Source organism: Oncorhynchus mykiss, chromosome 10, assembly GCF_013265735.2.
Source record: "Oncorhynchus mykiss isolate Arlee chromosome 10, USDA_OmykA_1.1, whole genome shotgun sequence".
NCBI lineage: Eukaryota > Metazoa > Chordata > Actinopteri > Salmoniformes > Salmonidae > Oncorhynchus > Oncorhynchus mykiss.
The window spans coordinates 38,239,353-38,262,831 of NC_048574.1; the positions used below are offsets into that span (position 1 = coordinate 38,239,353).

The 23,479-nt window shown below is 42.1% G+C and overlaps 1 protein-coding gene across 1 annotated transcript in view; it reads right to left on the bottom strand.

Annotated features, from left to right (window-relative positions):
- Positions 1–5,663: 5,663 nt before the first annotated feature.
- LOC110533838 (oligophrenin-1) overlaps positions 5,664–23,479 on the bottom strand; it is a 34,991-nt gene continuing 17,175 nt past the window's right edge. Inside the window, exons 17-24 of the mRNA XM_021618378.2 lie at positions 22,952–23,057; positions 22,367–22,526; positions 21,744–21,894; positions 19,867–20,196; positions 19,484–19,634; positions 15,836–15,886; positions 7,583–7,631; positions 5,664–7,276 (exon numbers count right to left, since the gene is read on the bottom strand). Of these exons, the coding sequence (XP_021474053.2) occupies positions 7,265–7,276; positions 7,583–7,631; positions 15,836–15,886; positions 19,484–19,634; positions 19,867–20,196; positions 21,744–21,894; positions 22,367–22,526; positions 22,952–23,057 (1,010 nt within the window). The 3' untranslated portion in view covers positions 5,664–7,264. The remainder of the gene's footprint in view (positions 7,277–7,582; positions 7,632–15,835; positions 15,887–19,483; positions 19,635–19,866; positions 20,197–21,743; positions 21,895–22,366; positions 22,527–22,951; positions 23,058–23,479) is intronic.

Genomic DNA, 23,479 nt, shown 5'->3' on the forward strand with positions numbered 1-23,479 from the left:
ACATCATTACATCAACGTTAAAATGTTATTACATTATGCGTTCAGCATATTTAGCACATTATTTATGACAATAGCAGCATTTATAACATTATACATGCAAAAGTTATTAAATTTTTAGCAGCTATTACATTATTGGCAGTTACATTATCAGTTGCTACACGTCATTAAAACTCTACTCAACTCTACTCACTACAACTCTACCCCTGTCCAGGGGTATCGTCGGATGGGGCCACAGTGTCTCCCGACCCCTCCTGTCTCAGCCTCCAGTATTTATGCTGCAGTAGTATATATGTCGGGGGGGCTAGGGCCAGTCTGTTATATCTGGAGTATTTCTCCTGTCTTATCCGGTGTCCTGTGTGAATTTAAGTATGCTCTCTCTTTCTTTCCTTCTTTCTTTATTTCTCTCTCTCGGAGGACCTGAGACCTATGTCCATGCCTCAGGGCTACCTGGCCTGATGGCTCCTTGCTGTCCCCAATTCACCTGACCGTGCTGCTGCTCCAGTTCCAACTGTTCTGCCTGCGGCTATGTTTTCAACTCTCTAGAGACAGCAGGAGCGGTAAGAGATACTCTGAATGATCGGCTATGAAAAGCCATCTGACATTTACTCCTGAGGTGCTGACTTGCTGCACCCTCGACAACCACTGTGATTATTATTATTTCACCTGCTGGTCATCTATGAACATTTGAACATCTTGGCCATGTTCTGTTATAATCTCCACCTGGCACAGCCAGAAGAGGACTGGCCACCCCTCATAGCCTGGTTCCTCTCTAGGTTTCTTCCTAGGTTCTGTCCCTTCTAGGGAGTTTTTCATAGCCACCGTGCTTCTATACCTGCATTGTTTGCTGTTTGGGGTTTTAGGCTGGGTTTCTGTACAGCACTTTGAGATATCAGCTGGTGTAAGAAGGGGTTTATAAATAAATGTGATTTGATTACTACTGGGACAAGCCAATTTGATTCTCCTATGTACTTGAAACAATGCACAAAGTTTTGCAATATAAACCACTTGCATTATGTTTTATCGTTGATAAACAGTTCAATATAAACAAAAACATGTATGATGTGTAATTATTTGTAATTTTAAGGTGTTTTTCACGGATGCAAAGCTAAGGGACACAAATGCCACCCCAATTCAAGAATGACCCATATCAAATTCAATACAAATCAAATTGTATTTGTCACAAGCACTGTATACAACAATGCTTACTTACAAGCCCTTAACCAACAATGCAGTTAAAGAAATAGAGTTAAGAAAATATGTACTAAACAAACTAAAGTAAAACATTCTAATCAAATAATGAGGCTATATACAGGCGGTACCGGTACCGAGTCATTGTGAGGGGAACAGGTTACTCGAGGTAATTTGTCCCCTTAGGGCAATTACTAAATAAGGGTATCTTCTAATTGGCAAAAACATAATATAATCCAATCTATCTTCTTAATTCTTTCTTGTTAAGACCAAAGAGCATTTAACAGGTTATTATGAGTATGCTTTATAGGCCCAGTGCAGTCAAACACGTGATTTTCCTGTGTTTTATATATATTTAACTAAGAGTAAGACTGGCCTGCTAATGCTGAGTTTTTATGGTGTCCACTCTAACTTCCTGCAGTTAGGCTGGGCTAAGGAAATGGGTTTTGCTAGGGATAGCTTGAGCTGACAATGACTTGGTGATAAAAACCTAAAAGCTGTCATTCTATAGACAAGGTGTGGTGTGTGTGACCCGAGATAGAGATAGCCAGGAAGAGTTTAGATCAATGTCTCATTGTCTCATCTTCCTAGCATCTGGGAGACTAAGCCAGGTAGGAAGTAAAACAACATCCCTTGCAGATAACCAGGAGATGGACCAAGGTGGCTTATGGGAACGGTAGAAATGACTGACTGAGCATTTAGGGTCTATAAAATATCTGTTTTTTCATTATCAGTTAAGCTCTCTGCAACACAACCTAGAGTGTGCGGTCGACGGTTTCGTTATTGCAATAATTAATCGATGTTGAATAAAGATGATTGAATAATTGTCCAAGTCGCTCTCAGTACTGAAATTTCCACTACAAATAATACTGTGAAATTGTGAAAATTGTGATAAAGCCCTTTTAGTTTAAGAGCTGTTTGAAAAGACCGCCTAAAAATTCAGCCTCTTTTGGTGGGATGGAGTTTTGGGCTGCCTGGTGACATCAGAAGGTGGTAAATCAGTTAACAGACCAATAAGAAAGAGAGTCCCAAACCTATCTGCCAATAACAGCTAGTTTTCAGTTTTTCCTTCCCCACTCAGACCACTCCCTGACGGTCCTAGCAACGTTTTTTCTTGAGAAATGTAACTTCTCTAAGAAGATATTTTTGTTTATTTTTCACCTTTTTAATTGAAAACAAACACAGTAAGGTTCATTTTATTTAACTAGGCAAGTCAGTTAAGAACAAATTATTATTTACAATGACGGCCTACCCCGGCCAAACCCAAACCTGGACAACGCTGGGTCAATTGTGCGCCTCCCCATGGGACTTCCAATCACAGCCGGTTGTGATACACCCTGGAATCGAACCAGAGTCTGTAGTGACGCCTCTAGCACTGAGATGCAGAGCCTTAGACGGCTGCACCACTCAGGAGACCATAATTGTTACCCAGAAATGATTTGATATTGAGATAAATACAGTTGCAATGGACCTTCAAAAACAGAAGCTGGCTCCCCTGGATTCCTAAGGAACTGATTCCCTGACATTCTGAAACCTCAGAGGAATCTTGGTTGATACAATCCTTCCCTTTAAATAATTACTTTTCTTTCACCACTTATCAGTATTGATAACTGACTCAACCTGTTTTTTGTTTTGTTTTTTCCCAAGTTGAGAACTCTAGAAGGCCAGGTATATTTTGGAATGTGTGTGACTTTTAACCATATGATTTATTGAAAATATTTTGTGGGAAGGACCTGGCTTATGGCCAGTTGATATTTGAGACTGATGATATTCCTGTGTTCAGTGAAATTTCTAAGATAATGGCCCTATGCAGGCTGCAGTACCAAGCTGTACTGCTACATGTATCGTTACCACTTGTTCATCTAAATCTCCCTTTTCTCAAATTCTGACTTAATAAATCCATTTTTATAAACTTTCGTAAAAAGGTCATTTGGGAGCAGCAACGCGTGTGTCATTTTTTATACAGTATTATGTTGCCCTGTGTTATAGGGATTTTTTGTGTTATCGGGATTTGGATATGACCACACTAGTCCCTTTTGCTCCACTTATTAACCATTCTGATTCCACTTTTCATTGTTATTCAGACAGAGTGGAAAGTTTTAAAAAAATGTTACTTTATTTTTCAATGTTTTCCTTAACCATGCTCATACATGGTAAATGTTTCTTGAAAAACTCTTACATAATGCATATAAGGGATAAAGAAAAGGAAAATGTAAACATTAGATAAGAAATGACAGGATATTGAAGAGCATATTGGTTTTATACAATCATATAATTTTCATACAAAAGCAGATGAAAACAGTTGTTGTTCCTGTAAGAACAAATTACAGACAGGGTCAAGCAGGTCAAACACATACAAGAAAATGCATGTTTCATGGTTCAAATGTTCACAGAAATAAAAATGGGAGTTGAGACTCAATTTAAAGATGAAAAACCTCTGGGAACTCTAATGACAAGATCTTAACTGCGCTGTCAATCTTTCACAAAATATTCTAAGACAGAAATCATTGAAGACAACAAAATAAAATGCTCATCACCCTCCACACAACCCAGGATTCCTAACAATTCCCTTCACTGCTTAAAATATTTATTAAAATGTCCTTTTCACAACATTCCACAAATGAAACATTCATTAATGAATCAATTAAATTAAATCAGTAAAGACAAGTTATCCGAATGTAGATAGAAAATATATATTTTCTAAAGACCCACGTTACGTGCAAAAAAGGTGGTTATAAACATGTTAGATAAAATGGTTTCCTTCATAGTAAGTGTTGCTAAAGTTATAGTGCTAAAGTTCAGGTAGGTAAATTACAGTCCTCACATCTGTGATACATTGACATTTTAATACAGATTAGCTTTGCATAAACCTCCCCTCATAATATAATGCATTCTTAAAATGACACCGTAATCTCCATTGTGAATTAATTTGCAAGTCTTTGAAATGGTACAAGCCACAAACCGGTATAACAGTTGCTGCTGGTACTATGTGGGTTGTGTACTCACACTGGGAACACTGTACAGTACCTGCCAATTGAATTACTATGTACAGTTGAAGTCGGAAGTTTACATACACTTAGGTTGGAGTCATTAAAACTCGTTTTTCAACCACTCCACACATTTCTTGTTAACAAACTATAGTTTTGGCAAGTCGGGTAGGACATCTACTTTGTGCATGACACAAGTCATTTTTCCAACAATTGTTTACAGACAGATTAGTTCACTTATAATTCACAATTCCAGTTGGTCAGAAGTTTACATACACTAAGTTGACTGTGCCTTTAAACAGCTTGCAAAACTTCAGAAAATGCTGTTATGGCTTTAGAAGCTACTGACAGGCTAATTTACATCATTTGAGTCAATTGGAGGTGTACCTGTATGTCAAGGCCTACCTTCAAACACAGTGCCTCTTTGCTTGACATCATGGGAAAATCAAAAGAAATCAGCAAAGACCTCAGAAAAAAATCATAGACCACAAGTCTGGTTCATCCTTGGGAGCAATTTCCAAATGCCTGAAGGTACCACGTTCATCTGTACAAACAATAGTATGCAAGTATAAACACCATGGGACCACGCAGCCGTCATACTGCTCAGGAAGGAGACGCATTCTGTCTCCTAGAGATGAACATACTTTGGTGTGAAAAGTGCAAATCAATCCCAGAACAGCAGCAAAGGACCTTGTGAAGATACTGGAGGAAACAGGTACAAAAGTATCTATATCCACAGTAAAACGAGTCCTATATTGACATACCCTGAAAGGCCGCTCAGCAAGGAAGAAGGCACTGCTCAAAAACCGCCATAAAAAAAGCCAGACTAAGGTTTGCAACTGCACATTGGGACAAAGATCGTACTTTTTGGAGAAATGTCCTCTGGTGTGATGAAACAAAAGTAGAACTGTTTTGAAGCACTAGGGTGGCAGCATCATGTTGTGGGGATGTTTTGCTGCAGGAGGGACTGGTGCATTTCACAAAATAGACAGCATCATGAGGATGGAAAATTTTGTGGATATATTGAAGCAACATCTCAAGACATCAGTCAGGAAGTTAAAGCTTGGTCACAAATGGGTTTGCCAAATGGACAATGACCCCAAGCATACTTCCAAAGTTGTTGCAAAATGGCTTAAGGACAACAAAGTCAAGGTATTGGAGTGGCTATCACAAAGCCCTGACCTCAATCCTATAGAAAGTTTGTGGGCAGAACTGAAAACGTGTGTGCAAGCAAGGAGGCCTACAAACCTGACTCAGTTACACCAGCTCTGTCAGGAGGAATGTGCCAAAATTCACCCAACTTATTGTGGGAAGCTTTTGGAAGACTACCCGAAACATCTGACCCAAGTTAAACAATTTAAAAGGCAATGCTACCAAATACACTCAATTAGTATGTTAACTTCTGACCCACTAGTAATGTGATGAAAGAAATAAAAGCTGAAATAAATCATTCTCTCTACTATTATTTTTTTGTTGACATTTTACATTCTTAAAATAAAGTGGTGATTCTAACTGACCTAAAACAGGGCATTTTTACTAGGATTAAATGTCAGGGATTGTGAAAAACTGAGTTTAAATGTATTTGGCTAAGGTGCATGTAAACTTCCGGCTTCAACAGTAAATTACGGTCTTAGTCACACTACATACATGACACTACTTAATAAACATTCATGTTGGAGTGTTGTATGAATGACAGTACCCAAATGGAAATGGAGAGATGCCAACCATCGGCTTCAACAAAATAACAATGGCAAAAACTAGGACTGCTGAGCCTTCAAATTAACCAGTGCTAATTTGGATTCCACTATCCAAAATAATTTAGTTATGAGTTCTTAAAGCTGAGATCTGCATAAGGTGAAACAGCATCAATGGTCGCCCCAGGCACATATCTGATTTGTTTTGATTATGAAGAGGATAGTAGCATTGTGGTAAAAACAAGTCGTTGTACATACTGTGCTGTTCTATTGTGTGTGCAATGATGTACGAAGGGGGGAAAAAACAGTGTTGGTTGTTGAAGTGTTTTTGTTGTTGTAATATCACAAATGAACATGGCAGTTTCACCACTACGAATTTAGAGATTCCAGCTTTAAGGGTTCTTAACTTCTTAAAGCATTGTTGGTTAAGGGCTTGTAAGTAAGCATTCCACTGTAAGGTCTGCTGATTTTGGCACGTGACAAATAAAATGTTATTTGATTTGAGTTATATGATAGGACTGTTGACTACACTCCTCCTGTTCATGATGCTCTTTGGTGATTGAAAACAGACCACAGGAATTCTGATGTGCTGAATACCATAATTCATTTGGTTAAGCTTAAGGTTAAAGTCCTACTTAACCAACCATGATAGCAAATAATAATTAATGAATAATGATCCACTCTCTGTCACACTATGTTAGATGCTGTTAGAGAGAAAGTGTCTGACAAAAAAATCATTTAAAATAAAAGTAACAAATTATTAAACATCAGGAGTAAAATAACAACTGAGACTTAGAATCTGCACCTTTGGCTCTCAGTTTTGCATTAGATACTACAGTAGTTAACAATATTGTGCTACAACTGAGTCGCTTGCTTTCATTTCAACCTGTTACAGTAGGGTACTACAGTATAGCCTACATGTATGTGAATCCAAATGGTATTAGGGAGCTACAGTAGCTTGTTTTCGAGCAGTTTAAAAGTCAAATAACTGTATACTGGAACTAGCCACTTGGACTAGGATTAATTTAGTTAACATTACATCATTCAGTTAACAGGTAAATTGTTTTTGTTTAAATTACATCATTATTGGGTTGATCCCATAGAATGTATAAATATTGATCCAGCTGCCAGAATCTCCAAGATTTGGATCAGACAGAGACGTATACAGGCCTCCTTTAATAAACAGATTGTTTTTAATATCTAGATTGGAGCTCCTTTATCACTAATTAAACAACATGTTAATTGGGTCCCTCATAGCAACAAGCAGGAGGGTGTCCACAGACAGGACAAAATGCACTCTGTTTCCTTTGTTCCACTACAGTACTGTATGTGTCCAGATGCTCACTGCAATTCCACAGGTCAGTGACAGGAGTAGAGGCCATGGTAACAGACTCATCAACTTAAATTCTAAGAGAAAATAAAAAGAGTGGTTTTGATCACAAACGGCAAAGTAAATTATTTAAAAAACAAATGTGGAGATGGCCTGGGCATTTACTTCTGGTTTATGGGCCAAATTAGTTCATAAAAGCTTAGCAAGGCCTATTTGAAACCCATTTCCAGATATACTGTACGTATGAAGCTGAGCTATTATCTCAACTAGCTCTAAATCGCTTCTGCAGTAGCTCATTCAAACCATTACTCTCCCTCTGTCTGCTTGTTCACAAAGTGTAAGAGGGGAGGGGGGGGGGGGGGTGAAATCACAGGACATCATACCTCCTCTTTCACATTGAGTAAAGTAGATGCTGGAGGTGAGACCGATGAGCTACATGAGGAAAGCAGAACAACCCATTAAACATGAAATAAGCAACAATGTCAGATAAAATATTATTAAAAAAATACATTTAGAATTTCTCCAACAGTTACAGTTGGCAAGCAATACTATTGTCTACAGTAACCTGTCAGCTTCGAAGAACATCCCTCTACATTATTATTCTGCATTTGCTTTACCCGCCTGGCTTGTGTATAGAATTATTATTTAATTATTAAATATCATCAATTATAAGAGTATCATTACTGTATATACAGGTAACTGCCAAAATAAAGGAAACGCGTCAGTAAATGAGGGATACAAAGTATATTGAAAGCAGGTGCTTCCACACAGGTGTGGTTCCTGAATTAATTATGCAATTAATATCCCATCATGCTTAGGGTCATGTATAAAAATTCTGGGCAGTCCATTATTTTGGCTACCATGGCAATGCCCCCATAGGATGACAATGCCCCCATACACAGGGCACGAATGGTTACTGAATGGTTTGATAAGAATGAAAACGAAGTAAGCCATATGCCATGGCAATCTAAGTCATCCAGTCGCAACATAATTGAACACTTATGGGAGATTCTGGAGCGGAGCCTGAGAAAGCATTTTTTACCACCTTCAACACAACACTTGTGGAAGAATGGTGTAGCATTCCTCCGATAGATGTCCAGACACTCGTAGAATCTATTCCAAGGTGCATTAAAGCTGTTGGTAGCCCAACGTCCTATTAAGACACTTTATGTGTTTCCTTTATCTTGGTAGTTATCTGTAACGGAATACAATGATTTACTGGATTTGAACCACTGACACTACTGATCATTTGACTCTATGCTAAATTTAGGACAAAACAACAGCCATCCCATCGGTGCCTGAGCTTTATTTATTCTGAAACTCAAGTGGTTCTTTCAAGGTTTAACTCATAGTTACCAGGTCACACCTGACACCAGGAAAACACAACATCACTGAGGGCTCTATTTTAACAAACCTAACACAATGTTAAATCTTAGCACTGGCGGTTCAGTGGTATTAAAAATATTTTCTATATTTTTTACAACTGGAATTATGGGCGCAGTAGATGAGAGAGGCACGAAAGGGCTGGGTTTTGATGAATAAACAAGTTGTATGTGTCGATGATTGACCCTTCACTGGCCAATCGTTCCGATTGGCTCCATGACTAAATATGCGGTTTCTTGAAGTTGTGTATTTACAGTCTTATGTATTGCGTTGGAATCAACTCCAATTCAAATGTTAGTACGTTATAGGCTAGTTAGTTAAAAATAGCCCACAGAAACTAAATGTATGTAGGTCTATCCCATCTTTTCTAAATATGTTGAACGTGTAAGAAGCCTAATTGTATGGCTTCAATATGGAAATATACTGTTAAACATAGCATTCACACTGATATAGGAGCTAGGCCTATAGTAAATTGAATTATGTCTGCCATGTCTGAGCCATGGACATGCCAAACGTTGTCAATAAGCAAGATTTAATTCACTATTGATAAGGCTTCAAAAGAGAGTGAATATTTGTAATCAAATGAAACAACTTGTTTTAAATAGGTTATGTCTTAATACAGTTACAGGCACTACAATTCAAGATGGCGCTATCCATACCTCTAATAAACCTGGTTCATTATCAAAATCCTAAAAATAGAGATGTTTCTATGTTAAATGTACATGTTTAGTATTGGTGGATGGAATTTCTTTGCTTAGCTTTACTTCCTAATGTGTTTCCATTCCCCTTTAAAAATCGTTTATTTTCTTGTCTCTACACTTTACATTTTAGCCTCAAGGCAAAAGCACAGAGTTAGCCTACTAATAGCTAACAAAATCTCTTCACCAAGTAATGCTAGCCTATCAAAAATGAATGATTACCCCTCTAATATAAATATAAAAGTACTGTAGGCCTACCTTACAACAAAACATGCTTAATTTTGATCAAAATCATGCAAATCATTAGGCTTCATGTGGCAAAAGCAAATTGCAACTGAAAACGTGGGTATAATTCACCGGGAGTTGAGATGTTGGGCTGATTTATATGGAAGCCCATTCCCGACATCCAAAAATAAAGGTTGCGTTTCTTCATTTGTGCCATTGTGTGGCGATTTCCATCTATCTACGCTGCAGCGGGCCCCTGGTAAATGTGTGGCGAGCAGGCATTTGCCCCAGCACTTAAAAAATATTGACACAAAAGCGTCGAAAAGAGGGCCAAAGCACTCTTGTTTAGACTGATTCGCCTCATGATTTGTTTGACAGGATGTTAATGTTTTCATCCTCCCTAGGGTTTTTCCAGGATTTAATATTTTTTTTTAAACCATATGACCGGACCCAAAAATTATTCACATCATAGCCCATATAAAACAGTTTTTATTTACAGTTGGTTTATTAGTCATACCACCACTCTGGGATCTGTTGTGCCACCTTTGAAATCACCACACAATGTTACGAATAGAATGTTTTTTAATTTGTATGATCTATCTCAAAATGTTGACTTACGCAGTTTTACTTGCATATCTCAACATTTTGACATACACATCTAAACATTTTGAGGTAGTGCTTGAGACGTGATAATTTCACAAGTTTACACAACGGTATTGTCTCTAGAGAATCGATACTTCGAGAACCTGTCGAAAATGTCCCTTTGCTATCGTCATTGTGAAAACGGTCTAAGAGGACTATATATTTTAAAAGATGAGACATTGAGGATTATAAATACTGATGTCACATGAGCTAGTCAAACACCTGTGAGTCGAAAGATGAACTTCACATTTCATGTCATAAAACATATACAGTGTAAATGTTTATGATCACTATGTTTGATGTACAGTTACCAGATGACATGGCATCATTCCTTGGGTTGTTCTGAACCAAATCATGTTTGTCTACTGTGAAGAAAATGTATCACGGCACACGCACCAGAATGCACTCATGATTCCTTTCTATCCGCACCAAAATGACATTGTTTCTCTGAATTGCATTGTGAAAACCTAACACTGATATATCGTATTTTATAACTTTGGGTTGCATAAACAACAACAGTAGTTATGTGATGGCTGGGATGCAAGGGTTGTGTTCCAAACAAAACTACTACAATTGTGCTTGCTCTAGTTCCTTAACGGCAAGGCTAGGAAAGCTCAAAACAGCACCTTATAGTTGAAGACTGTTCTTTGAGCCATAAAAGGGCATTGAAATTAATTAGGAAATGTGCACACTTTGGAGAGGTGTGTGGCCATTTGGAGACATCAGTTAGTACTCTCACTCAAATCCTTGTAATTATTTTGTCTTATGCTGTATGAATTTTCCATGAATATTCTTATCATGTTACTGAATGTATCCAAAGCATTTTCAGATTTCGTTATAAACAAATATGTCAACATACAGTAAATCTAAAATGCACATAAAATCAACAGTGTAATGTTTGGATTCAGCTTTGTGTCAGGTGAACTGTTGTGTCCTCACATTTGGTCTGATAATTCCCCCATAATCTCCAGTGTTCCCTTTCAATTGCTACCATATTCTTCTGTACGAAACATTTAAATGTATCCCTATCTGTATAGGCCAATTCCCACGAGTCTAAAGGGTTAAGGGAAAGTTAGGCTATGCATTTCGCTACACCCGCAATAACTGCTAAATATGTGTATTTGACCAATAAAATGTGATTTGATGCTTGGTTTTGTATCAAAATAAACAAAATGGGCAGAAAACAATTGTTATGTTTCACTATATTGTATCACTCCATTATATTGGTATCACTCCACGGTGGAGGGATACATCCGAGTAAGGATTTACGCCCGTGTACACCTGTGTCACGGCTGGGGTCCACCCCTATATATAGACCCCATGGCCGCGACACATGTTCTCTTTCATTTTCACGGCGGACGTCTGTACGGGTTGAGGTACAAACTTTCTGAAGTTTGCTTGGTAAGTCACTGGTAAGTGTGTAATATCTTGCGTAGAAGTATACTCGCTGGCTGTTTACAGCCTGGAGCATGTGGCCTGGCCACATGACCAACCCCTCTTCTTGAGTGCTCCCCTCTTCTTCAGTGCTCCACTCGCTGCGTGCGGTTGATCTGCATCTTCCGCCTGGGGTTTGTCGTGCTTGTGTTTCGTTAGTGTTACACTATGACTCTGTGTGCATCTATTAATATATTGGTGGCTCTTGCTGCCACAAACTGGATTTACCTTACACAAATTTGCCGACTGGCTTGTTTTTTTGTGTGTTGTGAATTGCTTGAACATGCTGTCTATAGGCGTGGGTTCTCTGCTAATTACCCTACATGGGTTCTCTGCTAATTCCCTTACAGTTTTTTTTTGTTCTTTCTCTTGTTCTTTCTCTGCAGAATGTAAGAGTATGGTGGTGGGCTGCCACTACGTTGAGACATTAACTTTGGAGTTCCTTAACGGAGTTACTCCATCATACGGTGCTGTTTTTTGTTTTCTGCTTGGATATTAAACATTCTAGGTAGTTGGCGTAAAACAAAAACAAAAAAACACAAATCAAATCCATTACCTGGTTGCTGTTTTTTTAATTCTGCCTGTTTTTCCCACAGGGGCCTTCCCTCACCGGGTTCCTATTCCTCCGGGCGGGTCACAACATAAGCTCTCCCAGTGGCATTGTTGGCTGAGCTTATGGCTTCCCTTTGTGACAGGTGTCAACCGTCACCGCCATAGGGACGTGCCTGGGGGACCCATGCGCTCAGGGCGCCAGAGTAGAGGGAAGGGTGTGTTCCCTGACACACCCTTCCCCGGCCGCTTCTCCCGGTCTCAAAGGGCAAAGTGGAAGGAGTGTGTGGAGTCCCCGTGGGTGTTGTCCTCAATGCTCGAGGGGTACTGACTCCAATTTCGGTGCCGGCCTCCGTTCTTCAGGGGCCTTCGTGTCACCACCGTGGCCGACCCTCTAAAGAAAACCCTGCGGCTGGAGATTTCCTCACTCCTGGACAAGGGTGTCGTCTGCAGGATTGAGACATCAGAATAGCTAGGTGGGTTCTATTCCACTTATTTTGTGGTCCCAAAAAGAGACGGAGGGTTTCGACCGATTCTGGACCTCCGCAACCTCAATAGGTACTTGAAGGTACTGAGATTACACATACTGTCCCCAGACCACGTGTTGCAGGGACCAGTGGTTTGTGACGCTGGACATGATGGATGCGTACTTCCATGTTCCTGTTAACCCAGCTCATTGGCAGTACCTCTGATTTGCTTTCGAAGGAACGGCTTACAAATTCATGGTTCTACCCTTGGCACCCTGTACTTTCACTAAGTGCATGGGCACTGTCCTGGCACTTCTCACATCCCGAGGATTGTTGATCCTCAATTACCTGGACAATTGGCTGATTGTGCACCGACCAGGACCCAGGTCCTGTCAGACAGAGACGTGCTCCTGACACACATCGGTGGGCTGGGCATTACTGTAAATGACAAGAGTCGTCTGATGCCCACCAGAGTGTGGCCTTCATTGGCATGGAACTGGAGTCGGTCCTCATGAGAGCATGCCTGCCCACCAGAAGGGTTCAGGCGATCTTATCTTGCCTCGACTACTTTCGGCAGGGGTAGGTGGGATCCACGCTAACCTGCCAACGCCTGTGGGCTTGCTGACGGTGGCCTCGTTGTTGATTCCCCTGGGCCTGCTCCATCTCCGGCCTCTTCAACGCTGGTTCAACTTCCACGAGCTGCCCACAAAGCGCCACAGTCACCACCAGCTTTGGGTGACCACACAGTGCCTCAGGGTATTGTTGAGGTGGCGCTGTCACTCCTTTCTCTCAGGTGGGGTAGAGATGCTGAGGATGTGCCGCCGTGAGCTGGTCAGCACAGACGCCTCCCAGATCAGCTGGGGGTGTGACCAAGGGCAGGTTGGCCAGTGGCTGTTGGCTACCCCCTTGGAGAGGCAAACTCATCAATACACTACAGCCCTGCAGTCTTTCCTTCCACATCTGACGGGAAGACATGTCCTGGTGAGAATGGACAACACCACAGTGGAGGCTTCCATCAACCATCAGGGTGGACTGAGGTCCCACCGCCTCCATATTATGGCACGGGAGCTCCTTCTCTAGGCTCAGGGATGTCTAGTGTCTCTACACGCAGCGCACATACCATGCATCCTAAATGTGGCAGCGGCTATGCTCTCGAAGGAGGGCCCGCCAACTTGGAACTGGAGCCTACATCCCCAGCTGGTGCAGCACCTGTGGGACAAGTTCGGAAGGGTGCAGGTGGACCTGTTTGCCTCCCTGGACAATGTACACTGCCCCATGTGGTACTCCATGTCGGAGCCTCCAGGGCCTCTGGACTTGGATGCTCTGGCTCACGATTTGCCAGAGCTGGAGCTTACGCATTCCCCCCTTTTCCCCTGATCCAGGCTGTGCTGGACAGGACCAGGATGGCAGAGCATTGTCTGCTGCTGGTGGCCCCATACTGGCCCAGACGACCCTGGTTCAACCTTCTCCTGTCCCTGTTGTCTGGGATACGTTGGCAACTTCCCCTGAGACCTGATGTCTCAGGTCGGGTGAACTCTGTGGAATCCGGGGCCACACCGCCTCAGTCTGTGGGCTTGGCCATTGAATGGCACCAATGGTCCATGTTAGGACTACAGGAGGGTGTAATGAACACCATGCAGAGCGCAAGGGTGCTGGTTACAACCGCGGCATACCAGTTGCGCTGGTGGTTGTTCTGCTCTTGGTGCACTAGTATTGAGGTTGTGCCCGAGTCATGCGGGGTGCAGTATGTCCTCCAACACCTGCAGTCTTGCTTGGATGAGGGCTTGGCAGCCTCTACACAGAGGGTATTTGGCCGCTATATCTGCCTGCCATGCGGGGTGGATGGGCAGGCCAGTGGGGCGCCATCCCTTGGTATCCTGGTTTATGAAGGGGGTTTGTAGCCTGGGTCCAGCTAGGACCAGCTCAATGGCGAGCTGGGATCTGGATGTGGTCTTGGTAGCTTGGCAAAGCCGCCTTTCGAACAGTTGGAGTCTGCCTCCCTGAAACACCTCTCTATGAAGGTGGTTTTCTTGGTAGTGATTACTTCCATGAAGAGGGTGGGTGAGCTCCATGCTCTTTCAGTAAGTTCTGAGTGCTACAGGATGGACCCTGGGGGGAGGAGTATATCTCTCCGCCCCAACCCTTCATTCCTCCCGGCCAGCTGGGCACCTTTGCTAGGTACTATCGGGTAATTGTGGCACCTCCCTCTGCGGTTGGTTCAGTAGTCCTGGGCGGCACCTCCCCTTCCGGGGACTTCCGGGACCTCCCCCTTCCACATTGACGGCCCCTGCGTCTTGTTCCCGCGCTGGGACTGTTCCGCTGGTTGGCCAGGTCTCTCTTGCACCGACTAATCTGGTACGGGTATACCAATATATTGGAGTGATCCAATATAGTGAAACCTAACGAAGGTTACGTATGTAACCACGGTTATGTGAGCTATACGGATCACTCCAATCCTCTATGGAGCTAGAGGCGCCTCAAAAATGATGTTGATAACGTGTGTCGCGGCCATGGGGTCTATATATAGGGGCGGACCCCGGTCGTGACAGGTGTACATGGGAGTAAATCAGTAAATCCTCACCTCGGATGAAAATTGTCAATTTTGTGCTTGTTTTTAAGGACACACCTCAAATATTGCCACCACTTCCACCTCAGCGCAAGCGAGCTGATATTAGACTGGTAATTTGCTGAACCTGGCATAAGGGGTGGAAAATGCCAGTGTGTTTGACACTTGTGCCTCCTTAGCACCAGGCGAAAATAGAGCCTAATCATGAGCTCAATCACTTGTTAAAGCTTGTTCGTGGGAAAGACATATAGGTCTGTGGCAGTTAAAGTTGTGGGCTTATCACTTTAGTCATACAAGCATGGACATAGTTGTATGGCCAAGTATGGATCATTTTCAACATTCATTTGAGATCATTCAAGACAACCTCTCAGCTCCTCTTTAATTATAAACGGCCAAACAAGCTGAGACCAGGGACAGTGACTACTTCATTTTTAAGAGCAAGTTACTTTCAATAGTTCATCTTTAAAGTGAACTCACTGATTTATTTCTCAGCCATCAGCATGAAGCATTATGTTTAAACAACTTGGCTTTGCAGCATGTTGAGGCCTTGCCAACCACCGCAGTAGCCACTGCCATCTCATCATGTAACATGCATATCTTGCTGATTTACTCTACATAAGGATTTCATGGGGCAAAGGAGCATGTAGAGATTGAGTTTATTTTCAAACCTACCTTCCAAATTGCCTTGAAGCATTCTCAAAAAACTTGGCTTTGGAAGCAACACTGAAAAAAGAGTAAGAGAAAGACAGATTAATCCCAGATGATCCCTGAGACATGTTAGGCTTACAGCATACCAAACACTGCTGGAGTACAATGCCAAACGTTACGGGCAACATTTTCAGCCCTGGCAATGTGAAAATGACATGTAACTTAGAATAGGATGTTACACAACAACTGTAGTATTTGAAATAGACAGGAGGTCACCTAATACAAAAGGAGTTTGCAATAATACAGCTTGTGATCTCATTACCTACATCTGTGGAGCACACTGTTCACTTGAGATCCACATAAATGATTACCACAATCACATGGACATTGTAAACGAGAGCTTTTGAGATGCATTACAGTGAAAGTATTATTAGTAACACAGTTTTCCTTTTGTGCATTTTAGCTGTATTTAGTGGGCAGAAAATATCTCCCTAAATCTATTATGGCATTGCACGGCATACCCCTTGTAAAACAACAGGGGCAGGCATGAACGGAGTACAAGGGTCAATGGTGAGTAGCAAAATATAGGTTATTTTGTTGCTACAATGTGATATCAAATAGGACACTGAAGCTGAAATCATAGCGGGGGATTTCTGAAGACTAGTGAATAATAAGAAAATACACTGACTAAGACTTCATGTACACCTTTCCAGAAACAAGTCTCTCAACGTTGCCGCTTGCTATAGACCACCCTCTGCCCCCAGCTGTGCCCTGGACACCATATGTGAATTGATTGCCCCCCATCTATCTTCAGAGCTCATGCTGCTAGGTGACCTAAACGGGGACATGCTTAACACCATGGTCATCCTACAAGCTAAGCTTGATGCGCTCAATCTCACACAAATTATCAATGAACCCACCAGGTACAACCCCAAATCCGTAAACACGGGCACCCTCATAGATATCATCCTAACCAACTTGCCCTCCAAATACACCTCTGCCATTTTTCTCATTGCCTGCATCCGTAATGGATCTGCGGTCAAACGACCACCCATCATCACTGTCAAACGCTCCCTAAAACACTTCAGCGTGCAGGTCTTTCTAATCGTTCTGGCCCGGGTATCCTGGAAGGATATTGACCTCATCCCATCAGTAGAGGATGCCTGGTTATTCTTTAAAAATGCCTTCCTCACCATCTTAAATAAGCATGCCCCATTCAAAACATTTAGAACCATGAACAGATATTGCCCTTGGTTCTCTCCAGACCTAACTGCCCTTGACCAGCACAACAACATCCTGTGGCATTCTGCATTAGCATTGAATAGCCCCCGTGATATGCAACTTTTCAGGAAAGTTAGGAACCAATATACACAGGCAGTTAGGAAAGCTAAGGCTAGCTTTTTCAAGCATAAATTTGAATCCTGTAGCACTAACTCAAAAAAGTTCTGGGACACTGTAAAGTCCATGGAGAATAAGAGCACCTCCTCACAGCTGCCCACTGCACTGAGGCTAGGAAACAATGTCACCACCGATAAATCCACTATAATTGAGAATTTCAATAAGCATTTCTCTACGGCTGGCCATGCTTTCCTCCTGGCTACCCCTACCCCGATCAACAGCCCACCAACCCCCACAGAAACTCGCCCAAGCCTCCCCATTTCTCCTTCACCCAAATCCAGATAGCTGATGTTCTGAAAGTGCTGCAAAATCTGGACCCCTACAAATCGGCCGGGCTACACAATCTGGACCCTCTCTTTCTAAAATGATCTGCCGAAATTGTTGCAATCCCTATTACTTGCCTGTTCAACCTCTCTTTCGTATCGTCTGAGATTCCCATAGATTGGGAAGATGCCGCCGTCATTCCCCTCTTCAAAGGGGGAGACACTCTAGACCCTAACTGCTACAGACCTATATCTATTCTACCCTGCCTTTCTAAGTTAACAAACAGATTACCGACCATTTCGAATACCACTGTACCTTCGCTATGCAATCTGGTTTCAGAGCTTGTCATGGGTGCACCTCAGCCACGCTCAAGGTCCTAAACGATATCACAACCGCCATCAATAAGAGACATTACTGTGCAGCCGTATTCATCGACCTGGCCAAGGCTTTCGACTCTGTCAATCACCACATTCTTATCGGCAGACTCAACAGCCTTGTTTTCTCAAATGATTACTACTTCTCTGATAGAGTTCAGTGTGTCAAATCGGAGGGCCTGTTGCTGACTCTCTTCTCTGTATACATCAATGATGTCGCTCTTGCTGCTGGTGATTCTCTTAACAACCTCTATGCAGATAACACCATTCTGTATACCTCTGGCCCTTCTTTGGACACTGTTAACAAACCTCCAGACGAGCTTCACTGCCATACAACTCTCCTTCCGTGGCCTTCAACTGCTCTTAAATGCAAGTCAAACTAAATGTATGCTCTTCAACCGATCGCTGCCCACACCTGCCCGCCCGTCCAGCATCACTACTCTGGACGGTTCTGACTTAGAATATGTGGACAACTACAAATATCTAGGTGTCTGGTTAGACTGTAAACTCTCCTTTCAGACTCAGATTAAGCATATCCAAACCAAAATTAAATCTAGAATCGGCTTCCAATTTCACCAAAAAGCATCCTTCCCTCATGCTGCCAAACATACCCTCGTAAAACTGACCATCCTACCAATCCTCGACTTCGCCGATGTCATTTACAAAATAGCCTCCAACACGCTACTCAACAAATCGGATGCAGTTGATCACACTGCCATCCGTTTTGTCACCAAAGACCCATATAATACCCACCACTGTGACCTGTACTCTCTCGTTGGCTGGCCCTCGCTTCATACTCGTCGCCAAACCCACTGGCTCCAGGTCATCTACAAGTCTCGCCTTATCTCAGCTCACTGGTCACCATAGCAGCAACCACCCGTAGCACACGCTCCAGCAGGTATATCTCACTGGTCACCCACAAAGCCAATTCTTACTTTGTCCACCTTTCCTTCCAGTTCTCTGCTGCCAATGACTGGAACGAACTGCAAAAATCACTGAAGCTGGCGACTCCTATCTCCCTCACTAGCTTTAAGCACCAGCTGTCAGAGCTGCTCACAGATCACTGCACCTGTACATAGCCCATCTGTAAATAGCCCATCCAACTACCTCATCCCCATACAGTATTTATTTATTTATCTCGCTCCTTTGCACCCCAGTATCTCTGCTTGCACATTCATCTTCTGCACATCTACCATTCCAGTGTTTAATTGCTATATTGTAATTACTTCGCAACCATGGCCTATTTAGTGCCTTACCACCCTTATCCTACCTCATTTGCACATAGTGCAAATAAAATAAAATACAAAAGATAAAAAACTCTTGACTATATAATGCTTTCCAACTGAACTCTGAAACAGAATAACAAATGTTTGGCGAGGAGTAAACCAGACAGACTATGTTGGCAACAAATGCAGTCAATGGAATCGGTATGGTGTGGAGGGTTCATTAGGAAAAGGGGATACAACTTCATATGATATTTCAATTTTACAGGAGAAACATTTAACAAGGGACTTACAAGGACTGGAAGAAGACCAAAAGGAAACTCATAGCTAACATTGTGATTGTTCTCTTGATTACAATTTGAATCAGTCTGGATGGAGTGTCTGGGTCTGGCTGAGTTCTAAGATCTACTTACTACGACGCTGGGGTGTCCTCGCTGGGGGCTGCAGTGGGGCTCTTGTGGGGTGCAGGGTATCGGCTAGGGGGGTCAGGGGGTCTGGTTGGAGGTCTGCAGATGGCAGGCTTCTCAGCCAGAGACCTCGGTTTTATCATGCCGTCACTTTTTGCTGCAATGCAAGGAAGGAAAATCTTAGGTAAACGGTTGTAAAATGTAGATTCAAAATGAAAAAAGCTAACAATGTTTGAAAAGCCACTTTCCAATTTCTCTTCTCATTGCACATGATATGGCATCAATATCACAGACCAGCTAGGCACTGTGGTTAAGCCGCATATAAAAGTCTAGAATTCATAGTGTGTTTGTGTTGTGAGATGATATAGTAGGCTAGATTGTTCTGCTACCTTCTCTGATGACTGCAACACTTCGAGGAGGTGGTCTCCTACATTGGAAGGACTGCGCTCGGTTCACAGTGACTCCTGTCTCACCATTGACTGTTGCTGCTCTATCTGGCCTCTGACCTCCGTCTTGTAGCTTAGCGACCAGTTTGGCAACGTCAGAGTCTGAGTGTCTGTCCTGGCGGGTGGATGGCTTGGGCAGGAGGGCCTGCCTTTGAGTGTCCCTATGGAGCCGTAGAGGGGCGGTGATGGGTTTGGTCCTTTGGAGAGGTGTGGGGCTCGTTGGGGTGTCCCTGCCAAAATCCACCCCCTCTGGTCTGCTGCCATTCTGCTCATCTATGTGACAAACAGTTTCAAAACATAGTTAAATCGAAATACAAACAAAGTGCAACACATTTTCAGCATAGGCAGATTCCTGGACCACCTTCTTGTGGTGGGTTTATTGGTTAAAGAACATGCAGGTAATTCCCCACAGTGTCATAATGCAGAGGTTGCTGCTTTAGAACTGACTTTGAACTTGATATGATCATTACTTCTCCTGAGCTCCTACCGATCACGTGTAGCATACTACTTACTATACATGTGGTATGTGTGATTTAACCATGTTTAACTATTACAAACAAATGAACCACACAAACCAAGATATATTATTTTAATTAGTACTTTCATTCATTCATGCATTCTGAGTACTATGAAAGCAATGTCTAATGTGGGCATTTGGGCAGATTTATTAAATAATGGAGAAGAAAAACCAAAGCCTTTTGTGGATTAATATAGTCTGTGATCCAGAGAAGAATTATGTTTTTAGGAAAGAAGATTGCGTATAACAATTATCTATTCATCTAGGAGATTAAAAAGTAAACAGACAACTTCGGTGTACTCTTTGTCTCATCTAGAGTCATGCTGTTGGCCAGGTTTCCAGTGGTACATGCAGTATTCAAATGCTGCGATGGATTCAGACAGGTGGTAGTTACTTGTCATGCAAAGTGGAGCTGGTTATTTGGTAACTCCACGCAGGAACTCAGAGAATAGCAATAAATAAAATACCACACAATGAGGGGAGGACACGTAGCAAGTGCTCCACATCTATCTATACCACAGTAAATGAAAGAACTGACTCACACAGAGACATTTAACGCAAAGTTACAAGCAAAAACTTCCATTTAGTGAGCACACAATACCTCCATCTACTTCTCTAAGTGCAGTTAACAAATAAAATGTATGGTTAAGCTTGGCTTAGGAAGAGGTCGGAGTAAGCCAACATCTAGATATGACATGACATTTTTTTATGTTTATTGGTTCCAATTCAACAAAATTGGTTTAAACTTTATAAAATATCTCACACTTTTCCCTCAAAGGGCATGCAATTAATGTAAAGATCAAACATTTAGAAATAAAAGTACATGCTGTATTCTGGCTCCCGAGTGGCGCAGCGATCTAAGGCACAGCATCTCAGTACTAGAGGCGTCACTACATACCCTGGTTCGATTCCAGGTTGTATCACAACCGGCCGTGATTGGGAGTACCATAAGGCGGCGCACAATTGGCCCAGCGTTGTCCAGGTTAGGGATTGGCCGGGGTAGGCCGTCATTGTAAATAAGAATTAGTTCTTAACTGGCTTGCCTAGTTAAATAAAGGTTATATATTTTTTTTTTATCATTCTATGCTAGCAATTCACAAGTACTTAGGATTCACACATCAGTAATACTGTGTCCAGAATAAACATCAGCCACCTACTGTATAAATCACCTTACTCATACCAACTGAACACTGTAATAATCTAAATATAATCTGCATTCGCAGGACAAGGGATGGTAATGATAATAATGGTTATGGTGATGATGAGGATGATCATGATGATTAAACCAGAGGCAAATAATTACTCTCAGTGTTCTGGAGCTGGCCACAATTAACTGCTAGGCAGATGCGGAGCGGACGCTTGGCGATGGTGATTGGTTGCCGTTTCCTTGGGGTGATCCTTGGAGGAGGCATCGGTGGAGCTGTGGAACTCTCATCTGGTGCGCTGCAGAAGATCTGTAATCACACCAGCTCATCTAAAAGGACTTACATTTAATATACATTACATTATACTTGAGAATACACATTTAATAGTATCTAGATCAGTGGTTCCTAAACTGTGAATCTTGTGCATTCTACTAATACAACTTTCAAGAGTAAGTTGAATGACCGACTCAAGCTTTCAACATATTCTTGAAAGTTGTAATAGTAGAATACACAAGGTGCAATTTCGAAAATGGGTAGTACATCAGCAGTTTTCCTCTTGTCACGTCAGGCATTGCAGACCTTTGAAAGCCATTTATAACTTGTCAGAAATGTCCAGATCAAGTAGCACATGTCAGCTGACATTTTCTTTATAGCTAGGTTGTTCCCCAATGATGGAAGGTGTTCCCCAATGATGGAAGGTGTGCCCCCCCCCCCCCCAGAGAGAAAAAGTTCTTGACCACTTTGCAAGGGAGGAGCGGGTAAATTAATCTTTCAAATTCACCTTGGTATAGTCCTCAATGAGAATCTCAACAACTATGTTCTGGAACTTTATATCCAACATGGCTGCCACAGTCTCCTCTTTTGCCCTCATCAGGGTGGGGCCAAAGATCACACCCATGTTGGAGGGAGTCATCAGGTTGTCCCCACTGTTACCGCAGACACTGTCAATAGCAATCCAGACAAGTTCGTAAACAAAATTACTCTCTAAAGACATGTCCAATAGGAACAAACATCTCTCAAATAGTGGACAACTTAATGCCAGTTAATGTCAATTTATAATTGCGCAACTATCATAAATGAATGAACAGGATAGTGATGATATTGGAGGACTGGACAGGTATTTCCCAATTTAAAAGTACATTACATTTGCACTATACATAGATACAAGTTTCTAGGTCCGATACAGTAATCATCTGAACAGATGCAAGTTAACCCCTTCACTGGGCCCACGGGCAACACAACAGATATGTAATTACACCACAATAAAAGGCCTAAATAAGAATAACCCTTGTGACTGCATCAGTTAGGAGGCAAGGCACTGAGGCTGCAGCACAACAGCGGCACATCATATCAGGTTAGCTCTTACTTGACCAGGTGTTGGATCAGTAGGCTTAGCATTTCTCGATTCTTCCCTGGGAGTTTGTACGTCAGGCAGTGGATTGCACCCAGTCGATCATCTAGATTATCCGATTCTAAGAGACGAGAAATACTTTTTACATGCTCAATAATTTATATATTATCCTCAACTGAGACTGACCTAAACATCACTGCTTTTAGGGCATTTATCTGTTGCCGATTTTACACAATCCATTATGTATATATGGGGTGTTAATTAAACATGCATAGACATTGTGCATGAGCAAATAAATCAGCAAAGCCTAATCCCAGCCAAAACATTTCAGGGGTCCAGCTCCACACAGCTGCATTGTGGTGTAATGTAAAACGAGGACCTCATTCAATTGAACAATAGGTCTCCTGGGGCATGGGAGCTTGTCTCAGTTAAGAGGATTAGAGCTGGTGTACAACATACCATTACAATGATTTTACCATTTAATTATGGCATTTTCAAATACAAAATATGGAGTTTCACACACCCACTATGACACTGTGGATC